The 27676-nt window shown below is 39.9% G+C and overlaps 1 protein-coding gene across 1 annotated transcript in view; it reads left to right on the top strand.

Moving 5' to 3' along the window:
• Positions 1-3658: 3658 nt before the first annotated feature.
• The window catches only part of VSIG1 (V-set and immunoglobulin domain containing 1), a 38533-nt gene continuing 14515 nt past the window's right edge, over positions 3659-27676 (top strand). The window contains exons 1-2 of the mRNA XM_033115433.1: positions 3659-3775; positions 21910-22073. Coding sequence (XP_032971324.1) covers positions 3727-3775; positions 21910-22073 — 213 coding nt within the window. The 5' untranslated portion in view covers positions 3659-3726. The remainder of the gene's footprint in view (positions 3776-21909; positions 22074-27676) is intronic.

The following is a 27676-nucleotide window of genomic DNA, read 5'->3' as shown; positions in this document are numbered from 1 at the left end:
AAGATATTTAATATTTCATGTGCCAGTTTGATGACCTACTTCTTTTGAGCAATCGTCAATAATATCCAAACTCAGTCTGAAGCAGGGAATCTAGATTATCTCTGAGAGTTTATTTTAACAGAATTCTTCCTGTCTAAGTTAGGTCCTAAACAGTAGCCGTGTTGGCATTTTACTTAAAAGTTCTAGAGAGATTCTGGTGCAGATAGATTTTGGCGGACGCCTTAAATCATACCTTCTACCCGAACCCTCTCAGGGCCAACCAGTTTGGACATACTGAATTAATTAACAAATTCTTCCTTAGTTCCTGCTCTGTACTTAACACTCCCCTATGGGCAGGTGGCCAGATGTCCAGGTTTGCCTGGGACTGTTATGGTTTACACTGTCCCATATAATTGCTAATAGCACCCCTTTGACTCTCAAAAGTGTCCTTGTTTTAATGATCAATTATATGGACACCTTACTACGGTCACCTAAGGTTAAGAAGCCTCCGCCTTATAAACACCAGACTTAGAAATTTCCTTCACCATCTCAGCTCTCCACCACTGGATAAGTCAGTATTACTTCAGGGGAAGCCATTATGAAAACTATGGGTCTTTGGGAGACTTGCTGGACTCAGAGGTAAAGGCAGAATCAAGGCTGAGAAGAGCTGGTGTGGACCACCGAGGGCTGCCCTCCAAGTTGTGCTCTGCAAAACCTCCTCCCTCAGACCACTTCTCTTTCTTGCATTGTCTAATATTCCTGGTCAGAGATTTATCTGACGAGGGTGGGGTGGGTAGGGGTGACAAGCGTTCTAATTTAAATAGTGTAAATAGGTTGGGGGATGTTCATAGCAATTGATTATTTCCCTTCTAACTTGGAGCTAATACCCACTTATACAGAGGAGGGAGTGTGTTTGGGGGAGGGATACAACTGGAAAGAAAGAAGTAACTTTGGATCACAGGTCATTCTGGGGAGTAAGACCCTCCCTTAGGGCAACCTAGGTATACAGGGGCCATGAGGGTAGAGGGCAGAAAGGAAGGTGGGTGATAAAAACATGCAATAGGCCGCTATGGAAGGCAGTGTGGAGGTTCCTCAAAAAATTATGAATAAAATTACCGTATGACCCAGCAATCCCTCTCCTGGGTATCTACCAAAAAAATCTGAAAACATTTATCCATAAAGACATGTGTGCTCCAATGTTCATTGCAGCTTTATTTACGGTGGCCAAGACATGGAAACAACCAAAATGTCCTTCGATAGATGAATGGATAAAGAAGTTGTGGTATATATACACAATGGAATACTATTCGGTGGTAAGAAAAGATGAAACAGGACAATTTGTGACAACATGGATGGATCTTGAGATTATAATGCTAAGCGAAATAAGTCAGAAAGAAAAAGCAGAGAACCGTATGATTTCACTGATGTGTGGTATATAAAACTGAAAACAGCAAAGGAACAAGACAAACAAATGAGAAACATAAACTCATAGACACAGACAATAGTTTAGTGGTTACCAGAGGGTAAGGGGGGGAGGGGGTAGTAGATGAGGGAAAAGGGGAACAAATATATGGTGATGGAAGGAGAACTGACTCTGGGTGGTGAACACACAGTGGGATTTATAGACGATGTACTACAGAATTGTACACCTGAAATCTATGTAACTTTACTAACAATTGTCACCCCAATAAACTTTAATTAAAAAAAAAACATGCAATAGTTATTTTGGGAGAGAAATGATGGCTTGTGCTCAACGCACGTCTTCGGAAGGGAAAGGCATGTTCTTTCTCTGCCACCTGCTGTTCCCTCTCCTCCTCCCCTGCCCTGTATGGCCCAGATATCGAGCCAGTACTACACTGTGCACTGCATAGGTCTGGGAATGAGACGTGTTTATAGCGTTGCTTTGGCAGGAATGTGTATTCTTGGGTCCAATCATTGGGCTACCAATACATTTTGGGACACACTCTTTCTTAAGTTGGGAACTGCATGTATAAGATGTGGCCCCTGCCCTGGAAAGGCTCACAGTCAATGGACTTAGGGGAGGCCTGGTTAATAAATAGGAAAATACTGGAGAGCAATCAAGTGCCAACTGTAGGATACTGGCTCTAAGTACGATGTGAATTTATCCAAGGGGGAGTCCTGAGAGGGGTGGTATGTGGGTTCACTGAAATTTTCACAAAGGACAAAATGACTGATCTAAGAATATGTTTCAATAACAAGAGGAGGGAGAAAAAAATTGTAAGTAGTCATGGAAATCACCTGGAGCCAAGCTTTGGCATCAGATCTGAGCATGGAAAGGGAAGGCTATGAGAAGGAATCAGGCCTGATGGAAGCAAAATGGCTTTCTGAGAAGCAGTAGGGAATTGGTTTGGCTAACGTCACATGGAGGTCAAACATTTCACATAAATTGCAGTTCATAAAACATATCTAAAACTTGCATATATTTCATGTGACTGAATACTTTGAGGCAATAAATCTTGACAGCATTTTTCAGGTGGGTAATTTAACACGTTTAAAGCTCAGATGAGGTGAGGACCAGATCTGAGAACTCTGCGAATCCAGACTAAGGACTTTGGACTTGATGAAAGTGTCTATAATGGTGTTATTGAAGATGCTTGACCAGGGATGGAACACGGATGTGTGACTGTTACACAGGATGAAGGAGAAAGAAATCAGGGAGCCCGCTTAGGAAGCTGCTACAGTAGACTAGGGGTGAGAACTGAGTGCGTGGACCAGAATGGAAGCAGCAGATTGGTAAAAGGATAAATCTGAGAGCCATTGTAGTGATGGAAACAGCAGGACTTAGAGACCACATGGGAAGAGCCAGAGCCCTTATGTATCTCAGGGTAACTTAAGCACGAGAGGAACTCTGTTAGAAGTTCATGTTCACATGAAGACTTAAACTAGGGTGGTAGGATTTTCTAAGCTATTTTAAAGACTGCCATTCCTTCTAGTGAACCCCCTTTTCAAGGAAGCCCTATGGCACCCATTCAGTTACCTAAATTCTGTAAAAATTCCAAAGTCTTAAAGCATTTATTCACTCACCTGATTTTGCAAAATCAGGTGAGTGAATAAATGCTGTAAGGTTTCTAACCCAGAAAACATAAGCATGCAATTTATTTTAGTGCCAGTTTTGGTGGAGGGTAGTGAGACTTGCCAGGGCTTCAAAACAGTGTGACAGGTCCAGAGTTCGTTCACATAGAAATGAATGTTTTTCTTGCTTCATAACCTCTGTGCCTTTCCTGTGAACGCCGTCTCCTGAGAAAATCTTAGAGCACCAATTTACTAACCTAATTTGTAAAAGGAGGTTAGTGAATCAATGCTGTAAGATTTTTATGGAAATATTTGAAATTAATTAGCCTTGTCAGCTTTTATTTGCATAACCTCTCTTCCAACTATATCTCCCCCTAATGTAACTTTTAATGAGATTGATTTTAAACAATAAAAGTTAAAGAATCTGTGTACAAAGAGCTTGAAGAATTTAAATACATGGGTTTATTATTAACACAGTAGCAAATATATCAAGGAAACACGCCCCATGAAAAGTGTTTCAAAGAAACATAAATCTGCTCTGAGAAAGGTCTGTACCCAGTAAGTAAGCCTGAAAAAGCTTGTTTGTTTGGTGATGCCCGCAGATAAGCCTGGCAAACCTCGGTGTGATTGAAGAAGCCAGTTGGAGACTCAGCCTAGCCCAGGCAAGTTACTGGTCCCTGGCTGCTCTCAACGAGCTTGAGGAACTCGGACACGATGATGTTCGCATTTTGGAAGGTCTTGCTGATCCTAAACTGCCTTGCAGGTAAGGAAAGGCTCTCCAAACCACCAAACATAATTGGGAATGGAGTTTCCTTTTAAACTGAAATTGTAAAGTTTTTTCATAGAATCCTCCTCTCCTGTACTGGAAAGGAATTGTGATTAGTATGCTGAGTAAAATAATTTTCAGAAGTCTTGCTTAGCAAATATGTGCCATGCCGATACTTGCAGAGGTGTGGGGGGAGGGCAGCCTATAAATAGAATTGTTTTATGTGGCTCCTGAATTTAATTTTTTTTTTTTTTTAGAAAAATCACAGTAGCTTTCTTTTTTCTTTAGTTTGGACGTTGAAAAGATGAACTTATTCAGAAGCTCAAGTTTTTTTCTCTGTTTTACTTATTTCCTTTAAATTCTCTGTGATGGACCTGCTTTGTTGCAGCAGGCAAAGCCTGGCTGGGAGGGCCTGCCACGCTTTACTATCTAACATTTTCTTAGAGACTTGTACTTTTCAAAGTTTAAGGCTGTATTTTGGAAAATATGTGAGTGATTTATTGTTGTGCACAATATGAGTGTTTTTAGGGATTTGAGCAGAACACAATCATTTTTAGAGTCAAATTCCTGACGTTGTTAGACCATAAGAGATCACTAATTCAGAAAAATCCCTTGGATAGTTTTTTTTTTCTTTCCAAATACCAGATATTTTTTAATTTGTTCTTATGCTAAATTAGCTCCATGGTAGGTACAATAATATTGTTTCTCCAAAAAATGATATTTTTAAGCCATCAGTAATATTAGACAGTCAATAGAATGAGGTTTACTAAGTATATTTAATGACATAGAAAATGCTCAAGGTAAAATAGGAAGTGAAAAAGCGTGATACACACACATCTAGAATAAATTACTAGAAGCTTATATATCAAAATCCTCATAATGATTACCTCTGGGTAATGAAGTCATGGACGATTTTTATTTTATTCCCCAGCTTTTCCATATTTTCCAGGGTTTCTACAAAAAGTATTATAGTATTTTTCCAACCAGAAAAAAAGTGTTACTTTTCAAAACTGTATGGTTTTTAGTAATAGTTCTCTAAATGTTCATTACTAACTGCTTAAACAAACATGTTCTCTGGAGTCGTGAGAAAGCAATACTGCATTTGTCCAGTGATCTAACCAGGACTTAGAGCTAGAAAAAGCCACCTTTTCCAATTTCCATCCTGGTGGGCACAGGTGTTACTATTTTCCCTTTCCCCCAGGAATATTCATTTTAAACCTTAACTTTGCACAATGAAAGTCTTTGTTTCCTTTAAAGAACTTCCAGTCATTAGCTAATTGGGTCGCTCCTGGGCCTCCTGCACCAGCCCTCTAAAATCACACCTATAGTCAACACCTATTTCCCTATGTGAGGCCTTCGTCTGGCTTATACTAGACACCAGTTTTGGAACAGTTGCAAGAGTGGTTTTTACTGTAATTAATGTATATATAAGTTTTACTGAGTATAAATGTAATGAGTGGTCATTGTAGAAAGGTTGGAAAATACGGAAACATATAAATAAGAAAATGAAAATCACCAACAATCTTACCACAGATTCCCGTTTTTAAGTAATATATATTACATGAGAAAATTGGATTTATACCTTGTATGCAGTTTTTATTGATTAAAAAATTACCTAGATGATGTCAGGGTTTTACTTGATTGTGACTTTTAGAATAAGGTCCAATCAGAATGATCAATAAATATATCAAAGCCTTTGTTCTTAAATTACTGTGTAACTGGTTTTGTTGGTGGATAGCGTATGTATGTATCTATACATATACAATCTAGCTGGCGCGAAGCAAAATATGGCAGTGTCAGTCTAACAGATAAAATATGGTATAATACAGAGGGTGCCCAAAAATGCACACACATTTTAAGTAAGGAAAACTGTATTAAAATTGTATTACTCAATATATACTGATAACAAAAGATGAATACAAGTCACATTTGACTTCTGCAATTACAAGAGGTGCTCAAAGTGGTGACCATCAGTGTAATTTTAATACAGTTTTTTCCTTTCTTAAAATGTGTATACGTGTTTTTGGCACCCTTCGTGTATTGTTATTTGCCATGCTTACATACGTATGGAAGTCTGAGAAAGATTTCAGTAACATGTACTTGGCCTTACTAGTGTTCATCAGTTGATCCAGATATGGCTGTGAGGCAACTGGTAATTTTTCCATCAATGTGTAATGTTATCTGAATTTGTTTCCTGGTCAAGAAGAATGTCATGTTTTTGGTGTCAATCATGGTGCCAGGCACATAGTGGGCACAAAGGAAATGTTTATTGAAATAATGAATTCCCTTCCAAAATCCCGCCAATTGTCACATGGATGGAGTTTGAGGGCATTATGCTAAGTGAAATAAGTCAGATAAAGACAATACTGTATGATCGCACTTATTCATGGACACAAAGAGTAGAGTGGTGGTTACCAGGATGGGTGGGAGGGTGAGGAAAATGGAGAGATTTTGGTCAAAGGGTACAAACTTTCAGTTAAAAGATAGATAAGTTCTGGGGATCTAATGTACAGTACAGTGACTACCGTGTTTCTCGGAAAATAAGAACAGGTCTTATATTAATTTTTGCTCCAAAAGATGCATTAACGTTTATGTTCAGGGGGTGTCCTCCTGAAATATCATGCTAGGACTTATTTTCCAATTAGGTCTTATTTTTGGGGAAATATGGTATAGTTAACAATACTGTATTGTATATTTGAAAGTTGCTAAGAGAGTGGATCTTAAGTGTTGTCACCACAAAAAGGAAATGGTAATTACGTGATGTGATGAAAATGTTAATTAATGCTATAGTGGTAATTATTTTATCATATATAGGTGTATCAAATCAACACTTTGTATGCTTTAAACTTACACAATGTTATATGTCAATCATATGTCAATAAAGATGGGGGAAAAACGAATGAATTACTTTCACAGACTTCAATTATCCAGATATGATTTTCATATACATATTTAAAATCAATTTTCTGTACAACTAAGCAAGACAAATTTTATTTTAAGCAAAATCTTTCTGATGACTACTTAGGAACTCTTAGGTTAAATTCCACTTCAGAAACATAATTTTAATCAAAGATGTCTTCTACAAAAAGTTCACACATATCGTATTAGGTGCTTGTAATATATGTTAGTCATCTGTTGGAAATACATGTTGATGTCATTTCCATTTCCTGGAGGAGCGTGCTATGCATTTCAAAGCAGTAATATATTTGAACTTTAGTTTTGCAGTTAAATCCAAAAAGTGAGTGATCTTTTGGTGACATTATTTTTCGAACTCAAAAATGATGCAATTACCCATGAAATTGCTGGAAATTAAATCATTTCAAATGCATCAGGTTAAATACAGCTATCTGGGGGATACTTTTGTTGTAGTCTATTCCCCCTGTAAGCACAGTGCCTGCTACGTTGTAGGTGTTAAATAAATGAATGAATAATCATTACCAAAACTCGAGGCATTTAAAATCTTTTTAGAGAATTGATTAATTTATGTGCATGCACCTTGGATTATTTTCCTTTAATAATATACACTGATTTTTAAAAACAGTCTCACATAGTTCAACCACATATGCATTTTGTTCATTCAGTCAGGTCATGAGTGATGTTGCAATCCTGACTTTTGTTTACATCAGGTACCAATCTTTATTTTCCTATGTATTCATAATCTTGTTAATGTAGAGATTTTTCTGCCTTTTTGAATTTCTAAACAACTTCTCAATTTAGACAAAATTAATCCAAAGGAAGGGGACTTTTTTCCCCCGACACAGAATCACCTTCAGTGTAAGACTAAATTTGCACCGTTCACCATTCACATGTGGCTATCTAAATTTAAAGAAATTCAAATTAAGTAAAATTAGAAATTCAGTTCCTCAGTCACACTAAACCATTTTTCAGGTGCTGTATAACTGCACGTAGGTAACGGCTAGTGAATCGGACAGTACAGAGACAGAACATTTCTGTCATCACAGAGAGTTCTGTTGCACAGTACTGGGCTAGAGGATGATCTCAGAGGTTTAAGTAATGTGCACTAATTGAATGAGGTAACATTTTTTAAAAGTTCATCTAGAAATATATAGCTCTTAGCTCTGAAGTGTATTGTCACTATATTAGGGATGGACGATTTCTGAAAACCATCTTTTCTTCAGAATTTAAGAATTAATTATGGTCCTGTGCATTGAGAACCTGGGCAACAAGATGGTCTGGAAATATTGCCTTGCCAGTTGTTACCTATTTATAGGACAATGTGGAGTATTCTTAAAAATATATTGTCTCACAGTAGATTTGGAGGTTGTTACCATCCTTATTCAAAGATGATATTGTTGAACTTTTAAAGATTCAAATTATTTATAAAATTTTGTCTTCTATTTAAAAAGTTGAAAATGTTTGAATCACATTTATAGTTCCCAAATTCTTGATTTTCATTTGCCTTCACTCTGATCTGTGCTATAAATGGCTACCTACTGTGTTGACATGGCAGGGAGAGATTGTATCTGTCTTGTTCATTATTGTTTCCCCAGTGTGAGCACTATTTGTGACACAAAACAGGTGCTCAACAGATATTTTTTGATAGGCACCATGGCCTTTTCCATGGCTTGCCTTGTGTGAGAACTGTGCTTACTCTGCCTGCAAGCACTTTTGTTGAGAACAGCCTTTAAAGGGTTTTTTATTATTATTATTTTAGTTTTTTGCCGTACCTGGTCGTAAGTTCCCATGATTACCCAATCCCATAACAAATATTGGGACCCAAACCAGGGGATAAAATGATGGCCACATATTATCTTCCAATTCTCTATTTTTAGGGGCAAGTTTCTGGAAATTTTAATGGTCACCAAATCCCCATTCTATACTTTTTTTTTTTTTATTTTGGACACTTTAAAGACATTTGGAAGTCATCATTTAGGCATAGCCAAAGATGAATATGACTAACTTCCAGGAGAAATGAGATGGGTTCTTTGAGAGCAGGAGAGAGCCACTTAACTTTCTCCAATGAAGTTTCCATCAGAAAAGTAGTCACTTTCTGTAGGCCAGTTTTATTTTGGGGGGAGGCATTATGGGAACCAGAAAAGCATGGGGAGGAGAATATTGGTAAGAGAAAAACAACATAAGGTGCTGCATTGGTGTGTGCCCTAAAGCACTTCTCTCAAAACAACACAACCAAGAGTGTCCCACCATACTGATCCCCCACTGAGAAACACCTAGCTGCCTGACCTGAGGAAACCCTTCCACCCCGTCAGCCAACAAGATCCGGGACAAATGGAAGCTATAGGGGCACAAGATAAATCAAACAGACCAAAACAGCACTGCAAAGACTCTGAAAATTAAATTCGCATTAGAACTACAGCACACAAAAGTAGGCTTAGGCCTGTGTGTGAAACATAAAGAAAACATAAAATAAAAAAGACTGCTGAGGGGCCATCATAGGAATGGCGGCAGCTAGACGGACTTCTTGAGTTCTCCTTCGGAACTTACCACAAATTGGACATCTATAACTCATCAAAGGACTCTCTGCTCATCACACAGGACAGCTAAGAAACTTGCACGAGGATTACTTGAAGGTGGGTGTGGGGACAGAGCCCAGAAAGCAGTGTGGGGAGTGGGACCAGAGACCCCGCATGACACCCTGCATGACAGTGGGCAAACAGGGAGAGCAGGGGAAGAGGGAAGGGAGCGGTGTGGAGACACGGCCTGCATCTGCGCCTGTGGAGACCAGGGGCCCCAGGACAGACCAGAGATCACAAGAGCCAGGAGGTGGGCTCTTTCCCTGTGTCCCACAGCTGATCTCTCCTGCCGAGAGAGCAGCTATCCAGTATTTGAGAGAGTAACCTCAGCTGAGATGTCCAGCTGGGCCCTAGGTCAGACAAAGAAGTAACCGCAATACCTGGACACCTCCCCCAACTCTCCCACAGCAATCCTACCCCCGCCCTTCCAGAATCTCAAGCTGGCCCCTGAATTGAAGAGTAGTGTCAGATTACAGAGTTGTAGTGCTCAGGATCTCGGAAGACCCAGTTTACAGTCATGACCCAGGAAAGAGGCTGGGAATACTGTGACACTGCTGGGCTGGGAGACAGAAGACCCCTCTACACCCAGCCCCCACCTTTTCTGCCCTGCCTAGGGCAGGGCAATTACAACTGCGGAGACACACCCAGGGGTCAGCAGCAGGTGGCAGTGGCAGCTCCGGGCTTTCAGCAGCTCAGAAATTTTTTGCCATCCACCCCCGCCCCCGCCACAGAAGAAGTGCCCTAAGACTCAAGAGACCTGGGCACAGGGCTGGCTGTGTTACTCTCAGTGAGCATATGTGCAGGCGACAGCAGACACTGCACTGACTTTGTAAAAACTACCATCCACACACCATAGCCCCACTCATCTAGAACTGCAGTGCCAGGGTCACTCTGGGCACCAGGTGACTGGCTCTGCCTGCACAAGATGCACAGGACTCTTTGGTACAGCAGAGGACAACCTGGAGATTGCTTGGTGGGTTTAAGCCAAGACTGGCGCTGCTTTTTTTTCTTTTGTATTTTTGATATTTTTGCCTCTGTTGAGTGTGTGTTATCAGTTGTTTTTACATGTGAGTGTATTTGGTTTTTTCTTTGTTGTTGTTGTTGTGCTCAGTGACTTGCTTTGTTCTGAAATTGCTCTACAGGAGGGCCTAGCCCAAGAGGCACACGATTCAACACACCCAGAGGCCAACTCCAGACCAAACCAGAGTATTACTGGGTTTGACCTACAAGTCAAACATCCGGAGGGAATGTTCTACAGGCAAAAGAGGCCGTAGGGGCCAAGCCTCATTTGAGCAGCAAATCATCCACTGTGGGCAGAGCCAAGTCTCACAACTAGTCAGCCTAGGAGTCAATACCACCTACTGACAAGCCAAGAGCAATTAAAGTTCAACTTTAACAGGACAATATACACCAGACAAGGGTCACTTTTGGAGCACACGTACAGGACAATAGGGAAGTTGTACAAGTCAAATATAAAGGAAACATACTACATAAGATCAACCAGCAAAGACCAAGAATCCTAGGGGATCTACATAATCCATAGAAGCAAACAGAGAGTCAGCTAGAATGGGGAAACAAAGAAACATGTCCCAAGTAAAAGAACAGAAGAAACCTCCAGAAATGGGAACCAAATGAAGCAGAGGTAACCAACCTATCAGAGACAGAGTTCAGAACACTGATGATAAGAAAGTTTAAGGAGCTTAGTGATGACATAAAGAAGGATGTAGAAATCATAATGAACAACCAGTTAGAACTGAAGAATACAATAACTGAAATAAAGAACACACTTGAAGGAATTACCAGCAGGTTGGATGAGGCAGAGGATCAAATCAGCGACCTAGAAGACAAGTTAGCAGAGGTCACCCAAGTGGAAAAACAAAAAGAAAAAAAGAATAAAAAACAATGAAAATGGTTTAAGAGACATTTGGGATAACATCAAGCACAATAACATGCGCATCATAGGAATACCAGAAGGTGAAGAGAGGGAGCAAGGGATCAAGAACATATTTGAAGTAATAATGTCCAAAAACTTCCCTAACCTGGTGTAGGAAACTGACACAAAAGCCCACGAAGTGCAGAGTGTTCCAATCAGGATGAATCCAAACAGGTCTACACCAAGACACATCATAGTTAAAATGGCAAAGGTTAAACACAAAGAGAGCATCCTAAAAGCAGCAAGAGAAAAACAGTGGGTTACATACAAAGGAACTCCTATAAGACTATCAAATGACTTTTCTACAGAAACTTTGCAGGTCACGAGGGAGTGGCAGGAGGTACTCAAAGTGATGAAAAACAAAGGCCTACAACCTAGATTGTTTTATCCAGCAAGGCTATCATTTAAAGTTGATGGAGAGATAAAGAGCTTCCCAGAAAAGAATAAGCGAAAGGAATTTATTGCCGCCAAGCCAGCATGGCAGGAAATATTAAAAGAGCTTTACTAAACAGAAGAAAGGGGAAAACAATCTAACTACAAATAAAAAAATGGCAATAATTATGTGCCTATCAATAATCACTTAAATGTAAATGGATTAAGTGCTCCAATCAAAAGACATAGGGTGGGTGAGTGGATAAGAAAACAAGACCCTTGCATATGCTGTATACAAGAGAGTCACCTCAGATCAAAAGACACACAGAGGCTGAAAGTGAAGGGTTGGAGTAAGATATTTCATGCGAATGGAAATGAAAAAAAAAAAGCTGGAATTGCAATACTTATATGTGACAAAGCAGACTTTAAAATAAAGAATATATTAAAATACAAAGATGGGCACTGCATAATAATAAGGGGATCGATCCGGCAAGAGGACATAACCCTAGTAAACATCTATGCACCCAACATAGGAGCTCCTAAATATATATAACAGATATTGACTGACATAAAGACAGAGATCAACAGTAACACTCTCATAGTAGGGGACTTCAACACACCTCTGGCAACAAGGGACAGTTCTTCCAGACAGAAAATCAATATGGAAACAACGGCCTTAAATGAACCATTGAACCAGTTGGATTTAATCGATATTTTCAGAGCATTTCACCCCAAAGCTGCAGAATACATGTTCTACTCAAGCGCACATGAAACATTTTCCAAGATAGACCACATCATGTTAGGCCACAAAACAAGTCTTGATAAATTCAAGAAAATTGAAATCATACCAGTTGTATTTTCTGACCACAGTGCTATGAAATTAGAAATCAACTACAGGAAAAAAACTGGAAGACACACAAATTCACGGAGGCTGAATAACATGTTACTAAATAATAAATGGGTCAACCATGAGATCATGGAAGACATCAAAAGATATCTCGAGACAAACGAAAATGAAAACACGACGACCCAAAATCTATGGGATGCAGCAAAAGCAGTCCTAAGAGGGAAATTCATAGCAATGCAGGCCTACATAAAGAAACAAGACAAATCACTAACCAACAGTTTATCTTTACACTTAAGGGATCTGGGAAAGAACAGCAAAATAAGCCCAAAAGGAGTACAAGGAAGGAGATAATAAAGATCAGAGCGGAAATAAATGCAATAGGACCAAAAAAAAAAAACAAAAAAAAACAATAAAAAACAATAAAAAAGATCAATGAATCCAAGAGCTGGTTTTTAGAGAAGATAAAATCGGCAAACCTTTAGTCAGACTCATCAAAAAAAAAAAACAGAGAGAGAAAGAGAGAGAGAGAGCAAGACGACCCAAATTAATAAAATCAGAAATGAAAGAGAAGTGACAACAGACACCACACAAATACAAAAAAAAATTTAAGAAATTCCTATGAGTGACTATATGCCAGCAAATCAGACAATCTGGAAGAAATTGACAATTTTCTAGAACTATACAACCTTCCAAGGCTAACTCAAGATGAAACAGAAAACTTGAATAGACTGATTACTACCAGGGAAATTGAATCAATAATCAACAAGCTCCCAACAAACAAAAGCCCTGGACCAGATGGGTTTACAGGCGATCTTTACAAAACATTCAAAAAAGAATTATCACCTATTCTCCTCAAACTATTCCAAAAAATCCGGAAGGAGGGAAGGCTCCCAAACACTTTTTACAAGACCACTATTACCCTGATCCTAAAATCAGACAAAGATTACAAAAAAAGAAAACTACAGGCTGATATCCCTAATGAACATAGATACAAAAATCCTCAACAAAATATTAGTGAACATGAAGAGGCATTTTTCTAAAGAGGACATACAGAGGGCAAGCAGACATGAAAAATGCTCAACCTCACTAATCATTAGAGAAATGCAAATAAAAAACACAATGAAATACCACACCACCCCAGTCAAAATGGGTATCATCAATAAATCAACAAAAAAGAAGTGCTGGCGAGGATGTGGAGGAAAGGGAACCCTTGTGCACTGTTGGTGGGATTGCAGATTGGTCAGACACTATGGAAATCAGTATGGAGGTATCTTAAAAAACTGAAAATGGAACTACCTTATGACTCAGCATTTCCACTCCTAGGTATCTATCCAGAGAAATCCAAAACTCTAATTCTACAAAAATTTATGCACCCCTATGTTTATTGCAGCACTATACACAATACGTAAGACATGGAAACAACCAAAATGCCCATCGGTAGACGACTGGATTAAGAAACTGTGGTACATTTATACAATGGAGTACTACGCAGCCATAAAGAAGAACGAAATCTTACCATTTGCAATGATGTGCATGGACCTAGAGAATATTATGCTAAGTGAAATAAGTCAGACAGAGAAAGACAAATGCCATATGATCTCACTTATATGTGGAAGCTAAAGAAAAGAATAAATGAATGAACTAATCAGAAACAGTCTCATAGACACAGAGGAAAAACCGAGGGTCGCTAGATGGGTGGGGATGAGGGAGAAAGTCAGGGGATTAGAAAGCACAATTGGTAACCACAAGATTGCCATGGGGATACGAAAGTCAGTTTGAAGAATATAATCAATAATGTAAAGATTTTGTAGGGTGTCAGATGGACATTGTCTTATTAGGGAGACCACTTCAGGGATGGTGTAGATGCCTGATCACTGCGCTGTACACCTGAAGCTGAATAATAATGAATGTCAAGTATAATTTTATATATATGTATAAACATATATATATATTTATAATTATATATATATATATAACTATATATTTAAATTATAAATATATATATGTATATATATATTCACAAGAAGTGGAGTACAGCATTAGGAATAGAGAGAGTGGAAATATAATGGCTGTATGCGATGTCAGAGGGGTAGTAGATTGGGGGAGGGGGGTTATCACTTTGTGAGGGATATAAATGACAAATGTCTAACTATTACATTGTTTTGTATACCTGAAAGTAATTAAAAAAAAAAAACTAATAATAAAAAAGACTGCTAAAATAAAAGATTTAATATGGCTATTGGCCATCTGTTTGTCCTCTTTGGAGAAATGTCTATTCAGGTCCTCTGCCCATTTTTTAATTGGGTTGTTTGTTTTTTGTTGTTGTTGAGTTGTATGAGTTCCTTATTTATTTTGGATATTAGCCCCTTATTAGAGGCGATGTTTGCAAATATCTTCTCCCATTCGGTTGGTTGCCTCTTTATTTTGTCAATGCTTTCTTTTGTCGTACGAAGCTTTTTAATTTGATATGACTTTCCTAATATAATAGACAAAATGTTTGTGGGTTTTGACAAGTGTATAATGACATGTATCCACCATTGTACCGTTTTCCCGAAAATAAGACTTAGCTGGACAATCAGGTCTAATGTTTCTTTTGAGCAAAAGTTAATATAAGACCCAGTATTATATTATGTTATGTTGTGTTGTGTTGCATTGTATTATATTATATTATATTATATTATATTATATTATATTATATTATATTATATTATATTATATTATAGCTGGTATTATATTTTATTACATTATATTATATTATACCCAGTCATATAGTAAAATAAGACCGGGTCGTATTTAATTTTTGCTCCAAAAGATGCGTTAGAACTGATTGTCTGGCTAGGTTTTATTTTCAGGGAAACTCGGTATTATCATACAGATTATTTTTACTGCCTTAAAAGTTATCTGTGCTCCACCTACCTAGTTGTTTTCCTCTCTGCTAATCCCTTGCAACCATTGATACTTTTAATGTTTCCATAGTTTTTCCTTTTCTAGAATGTCAAGGAGTTGGAATCACATGTATGTAGATTTCCAGATTTGGTTCTTTCACTTTGTAATATGCATTTAAGTTTCCTCCATGTCTCTTCATGGCTCAATAGCTTTTTTCTTTTTAGCACTAAATAACATTCCATCGTCTGAATGTACCATGTTTAATTAATTCATTCAACTATGGAAGGACATCTTGGTTGCCCAAGTTTAAGAAATTATAAATAAGGACAATCAAGATGGCACAGTAGGTAAACACTGTGTTCACCTTCTCTCACAACCACATCAAAATTGCAACTAATCTACAAAACAACCATTATTGAGAATCACCTAAAATCAAGCTGAACTGAAGCCTTTCAACTAAGGACATGCAGAAGAAGCCACCTCCAGACTGGTAGGAAGGCAGAGATACAGGACAGGCTGTTCCCACACCCGTGTGTGACCATTGAAGATTGGGAGGGCTATTTCGGTTGTGGGGGCCCCTCCCCCAGCCCCTAAAGGAGCAACAGGTCCCAGCCCCACCCCAGCCCAGAGTTCCAGTGCCGGGGAGAGAAGTCCCCATAATTTTTGGTTGTGAAAACCAGTGGAAATTGTGACTGAGTGAGATAGTGGGGCTGCACTCACAGGTGGTCCTCTTAAAGGGTCTGCGCACAGACTTACGCACCAGTGGAATCACTCGCTCTGAGCTCCAGTGCTGGGACAGTGACTGGAAAGGTGGCAGGGACGTATGGGGAGGAACTGAATTGTCTGGCTTGGGACAGGGACTAGAGACGTGGCTTTCTCCTAGACAGAGGAGCTGGTGGAGGCCGTTGTTTCTTTGTTGAGCCCTCCCCCATCCTGGCGTGGGAAAACAGATGGCTTTCATTTCTGAGTCTCCGCCTTTTGTTGGGCCCATCCTGGTGATTTGAGATCTGACCCCACCCAACTTCGGGGAACACCCAGGCTGCTTTCAGTGGCTTTTTTGTGCAGACCGCCTGCCTTGGCTTAAGCTGCAGACTTTCCTAGGGTCTCTCAAAGGTTCACAGAACCCAGAAAAGCAGCATCTGGCTTGAGCGTGTCCTCCTGTACCTCTGGCTGAGCAGCCCTAAGCCGGCACTAGTGGCAGCTGGTCTTGGTTCACGGCTTGGACTCTCAAGGCACTTCCAAGCACATCATGGGTGTCAGCCATCTGTGGATTTCTTTCTGGCTCCTGCTGGGTGGCTGCGGGCAGGCACAGGCTGTGGCTGAAGAAGACTTACAGCTAAGCCCCTCCAAGGTGGTCCTGGGGCTGGCGCCCCCAGTGGCCAGCTTCAAAATGAGCTGGAGCATCACCCAGCCTCCTCCAAGTATGACACACCCAAGGGGCGGATTGGGCAGGCACAAGTCCTGCTGAGGCAGATCCTGCTCCATAGGATCAGCCCCTGCACAATAACTCTTCCACTGTAGTCAAGGCCAGTCCTCACAACCAGTGAGCCCAAGGGTCAGTGCCTCACACTGATGTGCAATTATCAACCAAGGCTCAACTACAACAGGAGGGCACACGCAACCCACACAAGGGACACACCTGGAGCGCATGGCTCAGGTGACTAGACAGACTGTGCCACTGAACACCACAGCACACCTACTACATAAGGCCACGCTACTAAGACTGGAAGATATAGCAGCCCTACCTAATACATAGAAACAAATGCAGGGAGGCAGCCAAAAGGGGGGGGGACATAGAAACATGCCCCAAGTAAAAGAACAGAACAAAGCTCCAGAAAAAGAACTAAGTGAAATGGAGATAAGCAATCTATCAGATGCAGAGTTCCAAACACTGGTTATAAGAATGATCAGTGATATCAGGGAGAACTTCAACAGAGAGATAGGAAGCATAAAAATGGAGATGGAGGCCATAAAAAAAAAACACACCTCAGTCAGAAATAAAGGATACAATAATGAAAACGAAGAATATATTACAGAGAATCAACAGTAGATTAGATGAAGCAGAGGATCCAACAAGTGATGCAGAAGATAAGGTAGCAGAAAACACCCAACCAGAACAGCAAAAAGAAAAAAGAATCCAAAAAATTGAGAAGAGTTTAAGGGACCTCCAGGACAATATCAAGCATACCAGCATTCACGTTATAGATGTACCAGAAGGAGAAGAGGGATAGCAAGGAATTGAAAACCTATTTGGAGAAATAATGACAGAAAATTTCCCTAACCTGGTGAAGGAAATGGACATACAAGCCCAGGAAGCACAGAGAGTCCCAAACAAGATAAACCCAAAGAGGCCAACACCGAGACACATCATAATTAAAATGGCAAAGGTTAAAGACAAAGAGATAATCTTAAAAGCAGCAAGAGAAAAGCAGTTAGTTACCTACAAGGGAGCCCCCATAAAACTGTCAGCTGATTTCTCAACAGAAACTTTTCAGGCAAGAAGGGAGTGGCAGGAAACATTCCAAATGATGACAAGCAGCGACATACAACCAAGGTTGCTCTACCCAGCAAGGCTGTCATTTAGAATCGAAGAACAGATAAGAAGCTTTCCAGAAAAGAAAACACTGAAGGAGTTCATCATTATCAAACCAGTATTACAAGGAATCTTAGAGGGACTTCTTTAAGATGGGAGGGGGGTTAAGGACAGGTGAAAGGGGAAGGGATTAAGAAGTACAAATTGGGTTCTATACAGTAGTCATGGGGATGTAGGTTATAGCATGAGGAATATAGCCAACAATATTGTAATAACTAGGTATGGTGCCAGATAGTTACTAGATCTATCAGGGTGATAGATGGGAATGGGGTTGGGGTCAGGGTGAAAAAGGTGAACGCACTAAGAAATACAACTTGATAGTTAATACAGTATGGGGAATATAATCAACAATGTTGTAAAGGTCATGTAAGGTGCCAGATGGGCACTGGACTTATTAGGGGGATCACGTCATAGGCTGTGTAGACGCCTGACCAATGTGCTATACACCTGAAGAGCTGAAGTAGAATAGTATTGAATGTCATCTATAACTAAATACATAGATATATGTAGTCATGGAATGTAGAGTACAACATAGGGAAGATAGTTGATGGTATTGTAACAACTATATAAGATGTCAGAGAGGTAGTAGCTTGGGGAGGGTGTTATCACTTTATGAGGAGTTTAAATGTGTAACTATTATGTTGCTTTGTACACCTGAAACTAAAAAAAAAAAATAAAAGAGAAAAAAAGAAATTATAAATAAAGCTGCAATATACATCCATGTGCATATTTTTGTGTGGACATAAGTTTTCAACTTTGGGCAAATACTGGGGAGCACAATTACTGGATAGTATGGTAAGACTGTGTTTAATTTTGTGAGAAACAACCAAACCGTCTTCCAAAGTGGCTGTACCATTTTGCATTTCCACCAGCAATGAATGAGAGTTCCTGTTGCTCCACATCCTTGCCAGCATCTGGAATTGTCAGTGTTCTGGATTTTGGCCATTCTGATGGATGTGTAGTGATATCTCATTGTTGTTTTAATTTGCATTTCCCTGATAACATATGATGTGGAACATCTTTTTATATGCTTATTTGCCATCTGTATATCATCTTTGGTGAAATGTCTGGTGAAATGTCTGTTAAGGTCTTTGGTCCTGTTTTTTTTTTTTTTTTTTTTTTTTTTTTTTTGTGTGTGTGTGTGTGTGTGTGTGTGTGTGTTTGTGTGTGTGTGTGTGTGGTTGTTTCTCTTATTATTGAACTTTAAGAATTCTTTGTATGTATTGGATAAGTCTTTTATCAGATATGCCTTTCAAGGAATTGGTTCATTTCACCTAGGTTATTGAATTTGTGGGCATAAAGTTGTTCTTTGTGTTTCTTTATTATCTTTTTTGATGTCCATGGAATCTGTAGTAATGGCTCTCTTTGATTTCTGATATTAGTAATTTGTGTCCTCTGTATTTTTTTTGTAAGTTAGCCTGACTAGATTATTATCAATTTTATTGATCTTTTCAAATTACCAGTTTTGGTTTCATTAGTTTTCTCTATTGATTTCCTGTTTTCAAGTTCATTGATTCTTGCCTAGTTTTCATTATTTCTTTTCTTCTGCTTACTTTGGATGTAATCTGCTCTTTTTTTTTTCTAGTTTCCTAAGGTGTAAGCTTAGATCAGGGGTGTCCAAACTTTTTTCAACGTTTTTCACCAATGGCCATATGCGGTAAAATACACAAACAGCCGGGCCACTCACTCGAGGTAAAGTATGTATTGCCTCACCTGGTTTATTTAAGTAAATTAAATATATTTTTGGAATTTGCTGTGGGCCAATTAAAAATGAATCGTGGGAAGCAGTTGGCCCAGGGGCCGCAGTTTGGACACCCCTGGCTTAGATGATTGATTTTATTTTATTTTATTTATTTATTTTTAAAGATTTTATTGGGGAAGGGGAACAGGACTTTATTGGGGAACAGTGTGTACTTCCGGGACTTTTCCAAGTCAAGTTGTTGTCCTTTCAATCTTAGTTGTGGAGGGCGCAGTTCAGCTCCAGGTCCAGTTGCTGTTGTTAGTTGCAGGGGGCGCAGCCCACCTTCCCTTGGGGGAGCCAAGGAGTTGAACCAGCAACCTTGTGGTTGAGAGCCCGTGCTCCAACCAACTGAGCCATCTGGCCGCCTGGGAGCTGAGCGGCAGTTCATTGACTTCATTCTAGTTGCGGAGGGTGCAGCTCCGCTGGCCCATGTGGGTATCAAACCGGCAGCCCCATTGCCCAGAGCCCGTGATCTAATCAACTGAGCCACCCGTCTGCCCCTAGGTGATTGATTTTAGATCTTTCTTCTTTTCTAATATATGCATTCAATGATGCAAATTTCACTTTTAGCACTGCTTTTGCTGCATACTACAAATTTTGTTAAGTTGTGTTTTCATTTTCATTTAGTTCAAATTGTTTTCAAATTTCTCCTGAGATTTCTTCTTGACCATGTGTTATTTAGAAGTGTGCTATCTAATTTCCATGTAGTTTGGGACTTTCCAATAGTCTTTTTTTTATTGATTTCTACTTTAACTCCATTGTGGTCTGACAGCAGACATTGTATGACTTCTATTCTTTTAAATTTGTTGAGGTTTGTTTTATGGCTCAGAACCTGGTCTATCTTGGTGAGCATTCATAGTGTTTTAAAGTATAGAACACTCCACTTTTTAACAGCAGAATGCACTTCTCCCCCATCCCGAGCACCCACAGAACATTTACTAAGACAGACTACGTGCTTTTCCGTAAAACTAATGTCAACAAATTTAAAAGAATTCAAATGACACAATCTATTTTCTGAGCACAATAGAATCAAACTAGAAATCAAGAACAGAAAGACAATAAGAAAGTCTCTAAGCACTTGAAAATTATACAACATAATTCTAAATAATCTATGGATCAAAGATAAAGTCTCAAAGGAAATTTTAAAAATATGCTTAGAACTGAAGGAAAATGAAAATATAGTATGTAGAAATATGTAACATGCAGCTAAAGCAGTGCTGAGAGAGAAATTTATAACACTAAATGCTTACATTTGAAATGAAGAAAGGTCTCAAGTCAATAATGAAGTTCCTACATCAAGGATCTAGAAAAAGAAAAAGAAAATAATCCAAAGCAAGCACAAAGAAGGAAATAATAAAGAGCTGAAATCAATGGAATTGAAATAGCAAAATTATAGAGAAAATTAAATGAAGTAAAAATCTGGTTCTTTGGGGAAAATCAACAAATGAAATTGACAAACTTCTAGCAAGACTGTTAAAAATAAAATGAGATAATATACAAATCATCAGTATCAGAAGTAAAGTATGAGATATCAATATAGATCCTGCTGTCATTCAAAGTATAATAATGGAATAGTAGATTCACATGCAGCTTTAAGAAATAAGACAGAAATCCCATGTACACTTTACTTTACACTGCCTGTGACACCTGTCATATAGCTTCTAGAATACTTCGTTGTATACTCATAAGAGGATGAGAGTAAAAAAGAAAAATAGGATTTTAGTATTATTATGAATATAATTTTGATCTTGTAGTCTAATGAAACGATTGTAGGGGTAGGGTGACAAACTCATCCTGGTTTTCCTGGGACTTTTCTGGTGTAAGCACTGAAAGTCCTAGCAAAACCAGTATGGTTTGCCTGAGACTTACCCAGTTTTAAAATTGAAAGTCCCATATCCAAGGGACCCCCTCAGTTGTGGGCAATCTGGATTGGTTGCTCTCTATATTCATGGACTTTAGTGGGTCCCGGACAACACTCTAAGAACCTCTGTGTAAGGCCATCTTTACATAGAAGAAATTCCCAGTTCAGTGTTATTACCTCACCATAACACAGGATTTTAGTAAATTCACATTGTAATTTGTTAAAAACTTCCCTACCCCATGCCAGTTGCTTTGCTCCGCTTTCCTATATGGTTCATTCAACCTTCTCTTCACCTTGGATTCCTCAAATAAGATGTCATTGAAAGTGCTTTGTAATGAAAAAGTATCATCACAATGTGATGTGTGATGAGTGTGTACCATTGTCTTTCTGATGATTATCTTTTCAGGTCAAGTTAGTGTGGTACAAGTGACCATCCCAAAGAGTGTCGTGAATGTCACTGTTGGATCCAATGTCACTCTCGTCTGCACCTACACCAGCACTGTGGCCTCCCGGGACAAGCTTTCCATCCAGTGGTCATTCTCCCATGAGAGAGAGTCACAGCCAATTACCGTAAGAACTTTCTTCCTAAGCTATTCCCCTTTAGTAGCTGTGATATAAACTGTTGGAGTCAGTGTGTGAAGGAATGTAAGGCAGTGACAACAGTGGCAGAACCTCAGATACAAAGAATTTGAAGCTAGCTGTTTAGGGAAGACTGTCATCTTAGTGACTTGGCCTTTGTGCTCTCTTCATATTCAGTTACAGCCTGTTATCTCAATTCTGTGTCAGTCAACATCAGTATTTTAGAGTAGGGATAAATGGTCCTTCTCATAAGTAAGTTAGCAGTAGTTCTTTTTTTTTTTGCAAGATAAGTCTTTTTTAATTATTTATTTTTTTCAGTTATAGTTGATATTCAATATTATTTCATATTAGTTTCAGATGTATAGCATAGTGGTTAGACAATTATATAATTTATGCAGTGATTCCCCAGTTAGTCTAGTGCACCCCTGGCTCTATAAATAGTTGTTGTAACACTATTGACTATATTCTCTATGCTGTACTTTACATCCTTGTGACTATTTTGTAACTGCCAATTTGTATTTCTGAAAGGGCTTCCCCCACCAAATAATAATAATAATAATAATAATAATATATATATATATATATATATTTCCCTGGCTATTATTTGTAGAAGACCCCAGTTCAAATGCATGTCCTAATTGATCTTCAGATCTCTGTCAAACTTAATATCTGGGATCTGCTTGTCATGTGAGATAGCTCATTGTGCCAGACTGAGTCCTGGTGGCATGAGAATTCCAAGATTAGTGGATAAAGGCCAAGGTAGTGATGAATCAAAGGCAGCAGGAAGCCAGAGGATAGGGGATAGGAAGGGTAGGCTAGGGTCTGGGGGAAGAGGTTGCCAGAGGAGGGTGGGTAAAAGTCAAATGAGGGAATGATTCTACCTGCAAGCGTCCTATTCCCAAGTTTTCTCCATCTGGCCTTAAGGGTAGTTGAATCTTTAAATTAGCCCAAGGATTAAAATTGTATATTCAAAAGTGTGTGTGAGTGAGTGTATGAGTGTGCAAGTACATATGCCAACATATATTCCTTGAGCAAGAAGGTCTATAGCTTTCATTAGATTTTCAAAAGGATGTATGATCCAAAACAAGGAATTCAGAGTAGAGAAAAATCAGTGTAATTTGGAATAGTTGGATGCAGTTGAGTTGGGCCTTGGAGGAAAGGAAGTGTTTTGATTATAAAGTCAGAAGGAGAGGAAGTTCAGTGGGCTGGAGGAGGCCCAAAGGCAGAGATGGAGAAGAAGGACATTAGCTTGGAGAAGCCACACCTTGGCCAGTGTTGCTTCAACCATCACTGGTCTTTTGGAGGTGCTGAGTCCTTTCTTCACCAGAGGTCCTGAACACTTGTTTAGTAGGCAACACTGTCCAAGAGGAGATTTCATCAATGCCACCCTCTAGTGAAAGTTCAACAATTTTGCTCAGTACTGGCTACTTTAGACAAGTATCTAAATCACTCTGTGCCTCTCTTCAAAATATGGTAGACCAGTAATACTCTTCTGTATGTCTCATGGGGAATCAACTGACATAATACATATTATAATACTTGAAAAATAATACAAAGCCCTGTAGGTTTTCCCCCTTACAAACACTACTATCAGCAGCAGCAGCAACAACAGCAGCAGTGACAATTGTAATAAGTCTACCAGTTTCTGTCACCCAAAATGTCCTGACCCAAGACCTACCATGATGCAGTCAACTAAGAAATCATCCCTTTCCTTTGCAGGCTGCTGCTCTCTTGGATTGTGGGTGACAATAATTACATGATGTTTCTTCCATTTTAAAATTTATATTCCTGACTAATCTTTTCAATACATTCTTTATCTGTAGGCTTAAAGTCCCTCTCATTTTGCTAATAAGGGCTGAATTTAGAGAGGCCTTGTTAATATATTTTGAAATTTTTTAATGCTTGATTTAGTGCTCAAATCAAGACATCCTCAACTGCCTGGAGGCCAGACTTGGCCAAGCCAGTCTGAATTAAAAAACACAAATTCTTCTTTATGCCTCCTCTGAAATTGGAACTTACAAGGCCACCTCTTGGTTGAACTGTGTGGCTGGTAAAGAGCTAGGAGATGCACGATCAAAGGATCTTTGGAACAGCAGTGAGTTTTTCACCAGACCTGGAGATACTGAAGAAGAAGGTGTAGGTGATTGATCTGTGTGTGGCTTGAGCTCAGGACATCTCTTAGAGGCACTTTAGAAAAAAAAATCTATTAACAAATAAGTATTTATTGAGTAGCTTATTTACTTGCTATTTGTCTCATTCTTCAAAATGTCTGGTACAGGCAGGGCAAGTAATTTAAGGTAGATACCTTAAATTACTCTTTAGGGATGTCCAAATCAAAGGAGTTCTTCTGCACTGATTCACTGGATCAGTAAGAACATGCTCCTTGATCATAAAATGTCCTAGATGCTTCTCCAAGTGCATGAGACTGATGTTATGCCTGTGGCTTAGCTGCCTGGAAGACAGGGTAGAGTAGGGTCAGCTCCTGGCTTGGAGACAGTGAAAACCACCTCCAAAAAGGCAGCCTTTCCCTTCTTCCTCTTTTCCCTTCTTGCTTTGGCTTGCCCCAGAGGATCCCCATTGTAACTATGCTGAGGTTCTTACTTCGAGAAAACTGGAGTCCCCCCCGCTTGCCCCCATACCCTGCAGGCATGTCTTCTCTCTGCTTTTCCAGATGAATAGTTTTGGAGCCCCAGTGGAAAACTCCTGATGGATGTCCATTCTACTCCTTGCCCTGTTACTTACTTGCTGGCTGGATGACCTCGGACAAGTTACTCGACCTTTCAGAGGTTCAGTTTTCCCACCTGTAAAATGGAGCAACTTACCTATCTCACAGTCTTACTATGAAGAGTAAATGAGATAATGCTTGTGAAGCACTAGGAAGCCTTCCACATTGTAACTATTCAATGAATATGAGTTATTATTATCAGCAACACCACTCACAAAATGGTGATTTTGCAAAATTCTTATGCCATCCATAGCCCAGGGTCATGGGCACCAGGGAATCCAGGCCAACAAAATACACTTAGTATAGCTGAACGGCTGGGACAGAGCTCTTGGAGGAATCTTGGCCCAGAATTGGCTTCCAGTTCTACTACCTGTCAGGTCCTTGTGGCTAAAGGGAGGGAATCAGGACCCTTCTCTGTTGGCTCCTTATCCCTGAACAGAGAGCCTGCTCAACGAAAAGGTTGCAGATATCTTCAGTTGTGATGGTATTTTTCAAAATGAGATTTGGCTGCTATTTCAAATTTGTTTCCTTGTTGAGCACTTCCATGCATTCAGAATTTTGTAGAGCATGTCATATGTTAATCTAAGGATGGCTAGTGGGACATTTGGGGGATGATACAAGGAGACTGCTGTGCTGTTAGACAATTCTATGATTTATGGGAGTAAGACATTGCCAGACTGACCACTGAGTGATTCAGTTCAACTCCTGGGTGGATGTGGCAGGATACTGTGTAGCATTTGGCTCTCAGATTCACCCATTTCTGCTCAAACACAGCACAGCGCATGCCTCAATACTGAGAGTATGGAGGAAAAGGCAGTCAGTCAGTGTCTAAAAATGGCGCATGCAAGAGACGCTCGGGGAAGATGTAGCTGGACCTCACAGGTAAGAACACCTATTGGTGTACTACTGGACCCCTTCTTTTTTTGGAGTCTCTAGGGCAATGACAACAGCTTTGAGGAGTGAGAAGGGAGGGCCTGAGTTTGGTAACAGTCTAAATCAGCACAACCCCCTGACAAAAGTGGGACAGCCTTAAGTTTGCCTTCTCATGCCCATGTCTGGAATCCTTTTCAGCTTCCTCCAAGAGGCTCAAGATCCTATTGCTGCTTTGAGCGGGGCAGTGGCCAACTCTTGCCATAGGATCATCTTTTTCTCCTCCCCCCAAATCACTGGGTCATAAAGAAGCAGTTGACTCCAAGGCCTAGTGTTGCTCAATGAGGAGGATGTTATCTCTTTCTGACTCTCCCGTCTAAGGAGTTCCTCGGTGAGTGGGGACTGCAGAAGTATCCCACAAGTCTTCTCACCAGGAGGACCAGGATATTCATTAGCCTGGCCCTCCTCTTAGAAAAACTTTCCTCTCAGGAGACATGGACAGCTTCAGATGATCAGTCTCTCAGCAGGGCCTCTTAGCTGAAGACTTTAGGCCCAAGGGCAGGCAGGTTAGCATGGAAGTTTCGGGTGGTCTGGTGACCCTCTGATCACACCAGTGATCTCCTCTTCCACCCCACCAGTGACTGCAGAGACCTCAGCTGTCTATGAACAAAACAGGCATTGACCCTACTTAGCATGGGTCTTTCAGACAATACCTACACTTCTGGAGTATCCATAGTGGAAGACACCCTTTGCCATCCTCATCTCCCCAACACATGTATAATGCGGACAACTTCTTTCCAGAAGCTAGTGTCTTCATAGTCTCTGGCTGCTCAGATTCTCCCAACCTGGCCTGTTCTCTACAGATAGCATTATATTAAATGCTTTTCAAATGTTGGCAGGGCAGAGGTGTTCTACCTTCTCAGGGACATTTGAAATGAGGGAGGTGTTTGTTTAATTGTTATAAATGGAAACCAACACTAGCATTTAGTGGGCAGTGGCTAGAGATGCTAAATGTATTGCAGTACATGGGACAGACCCACACAAGAAGGAATTGTCTGCCCAAAGTGCCAATGTCTCACTCATTGAGAAATATGCCAAGTTCTTCCCTTCTTATCACCCCACTCCCATGTATTTATCTATTCTGTGTGCCACTCCCTCAGGTATCTATTCTTGCTAAATTTTGATAAATTAATCAAATGCTAAGGTGTTAGGGACTGGTGGTAGTTCATTTTGTTCTCTTACAAAGAAAATCACTTAAGCAGAGATTGTCCATGCCTTCATCCCAAAGAAGCAATTCAAATGGTAGGTGTTTCAGGCAAATGGCAGTCTGGGAAGGGAGTGGTTTGTGGGCAAGAAAGTATTCCTTTTGATGTTCTATTATTTCTTCCATGTGCAATCCCAGCGTCCTCTGTACAGTCCAGAGAAAATTCTGGCCTTGAGACCATTGCTACCCTACACTCATCCTCTTCTATGTCTTGCCCTTTATGAACAGTGAAGGAAAACAAGTAGCTGGAATAGGGAAGAATGGGTGGTTTGCTGCGGCTTTCCATGCCTTCCACATTTCCCAAAAGAAGCCACAAGATCAGCTCTGGAGGATAAAGGCATTTATTAACTGAAACTCAGACTCGAACAGAAAGCAGATTGAATTCTTTCAACAATTCTTGTTTGTACTCCAGCCTCTAGTTATAGAGCAGTGTCACAAAGCTGAGGGGAAAAAAATCTTTTGGGACAAATCTGGCTCCCAGTTGCCTGGCCTCATGTGAACAGGAACTTGGCACAGTAGGAAGGGATACGCTGTTATTGCAGCTGGCAAATGTTGAAGGCATCATGTAGTGAACCTACTCGGCACGGGAAGAAGCATCATGCCAGTGAATAGCAGCAACTGGCAGAAGAAGGGTCAGGCTGGAGTAGGGGATGGAATGGCCCCATAAGGGGAAGGTTGCCTAGGAATCATCTTCCTTGCTTAAGTCAGAACTTTTAAGTGCCATTTTAATATGTT

This window comes from Rhinolophus ferrumequinum, chromosome X, assembly GCF_004115265.2.
Source record: "Rhinolophus ferrumequinum isolate MPI-CBG mRhiFer1 chromosome X, mRhiFer1_v1.p, whole genome shotgun sequence".
In the NCBI taxonomy this organism is placed as follows: domain Eukaryota; kingdom Metazoa; phylum Chordata; class Mammalia; order Chiroptera; family Rhinolophidae; genus Rhinolophus; species Rhinolophus ferrumequinum.
The sequence above is the reverse complement of the archived record's forward strand: the minus strand, read 5'-3'. Positions and strand labels throughout refer to the sequence as shown.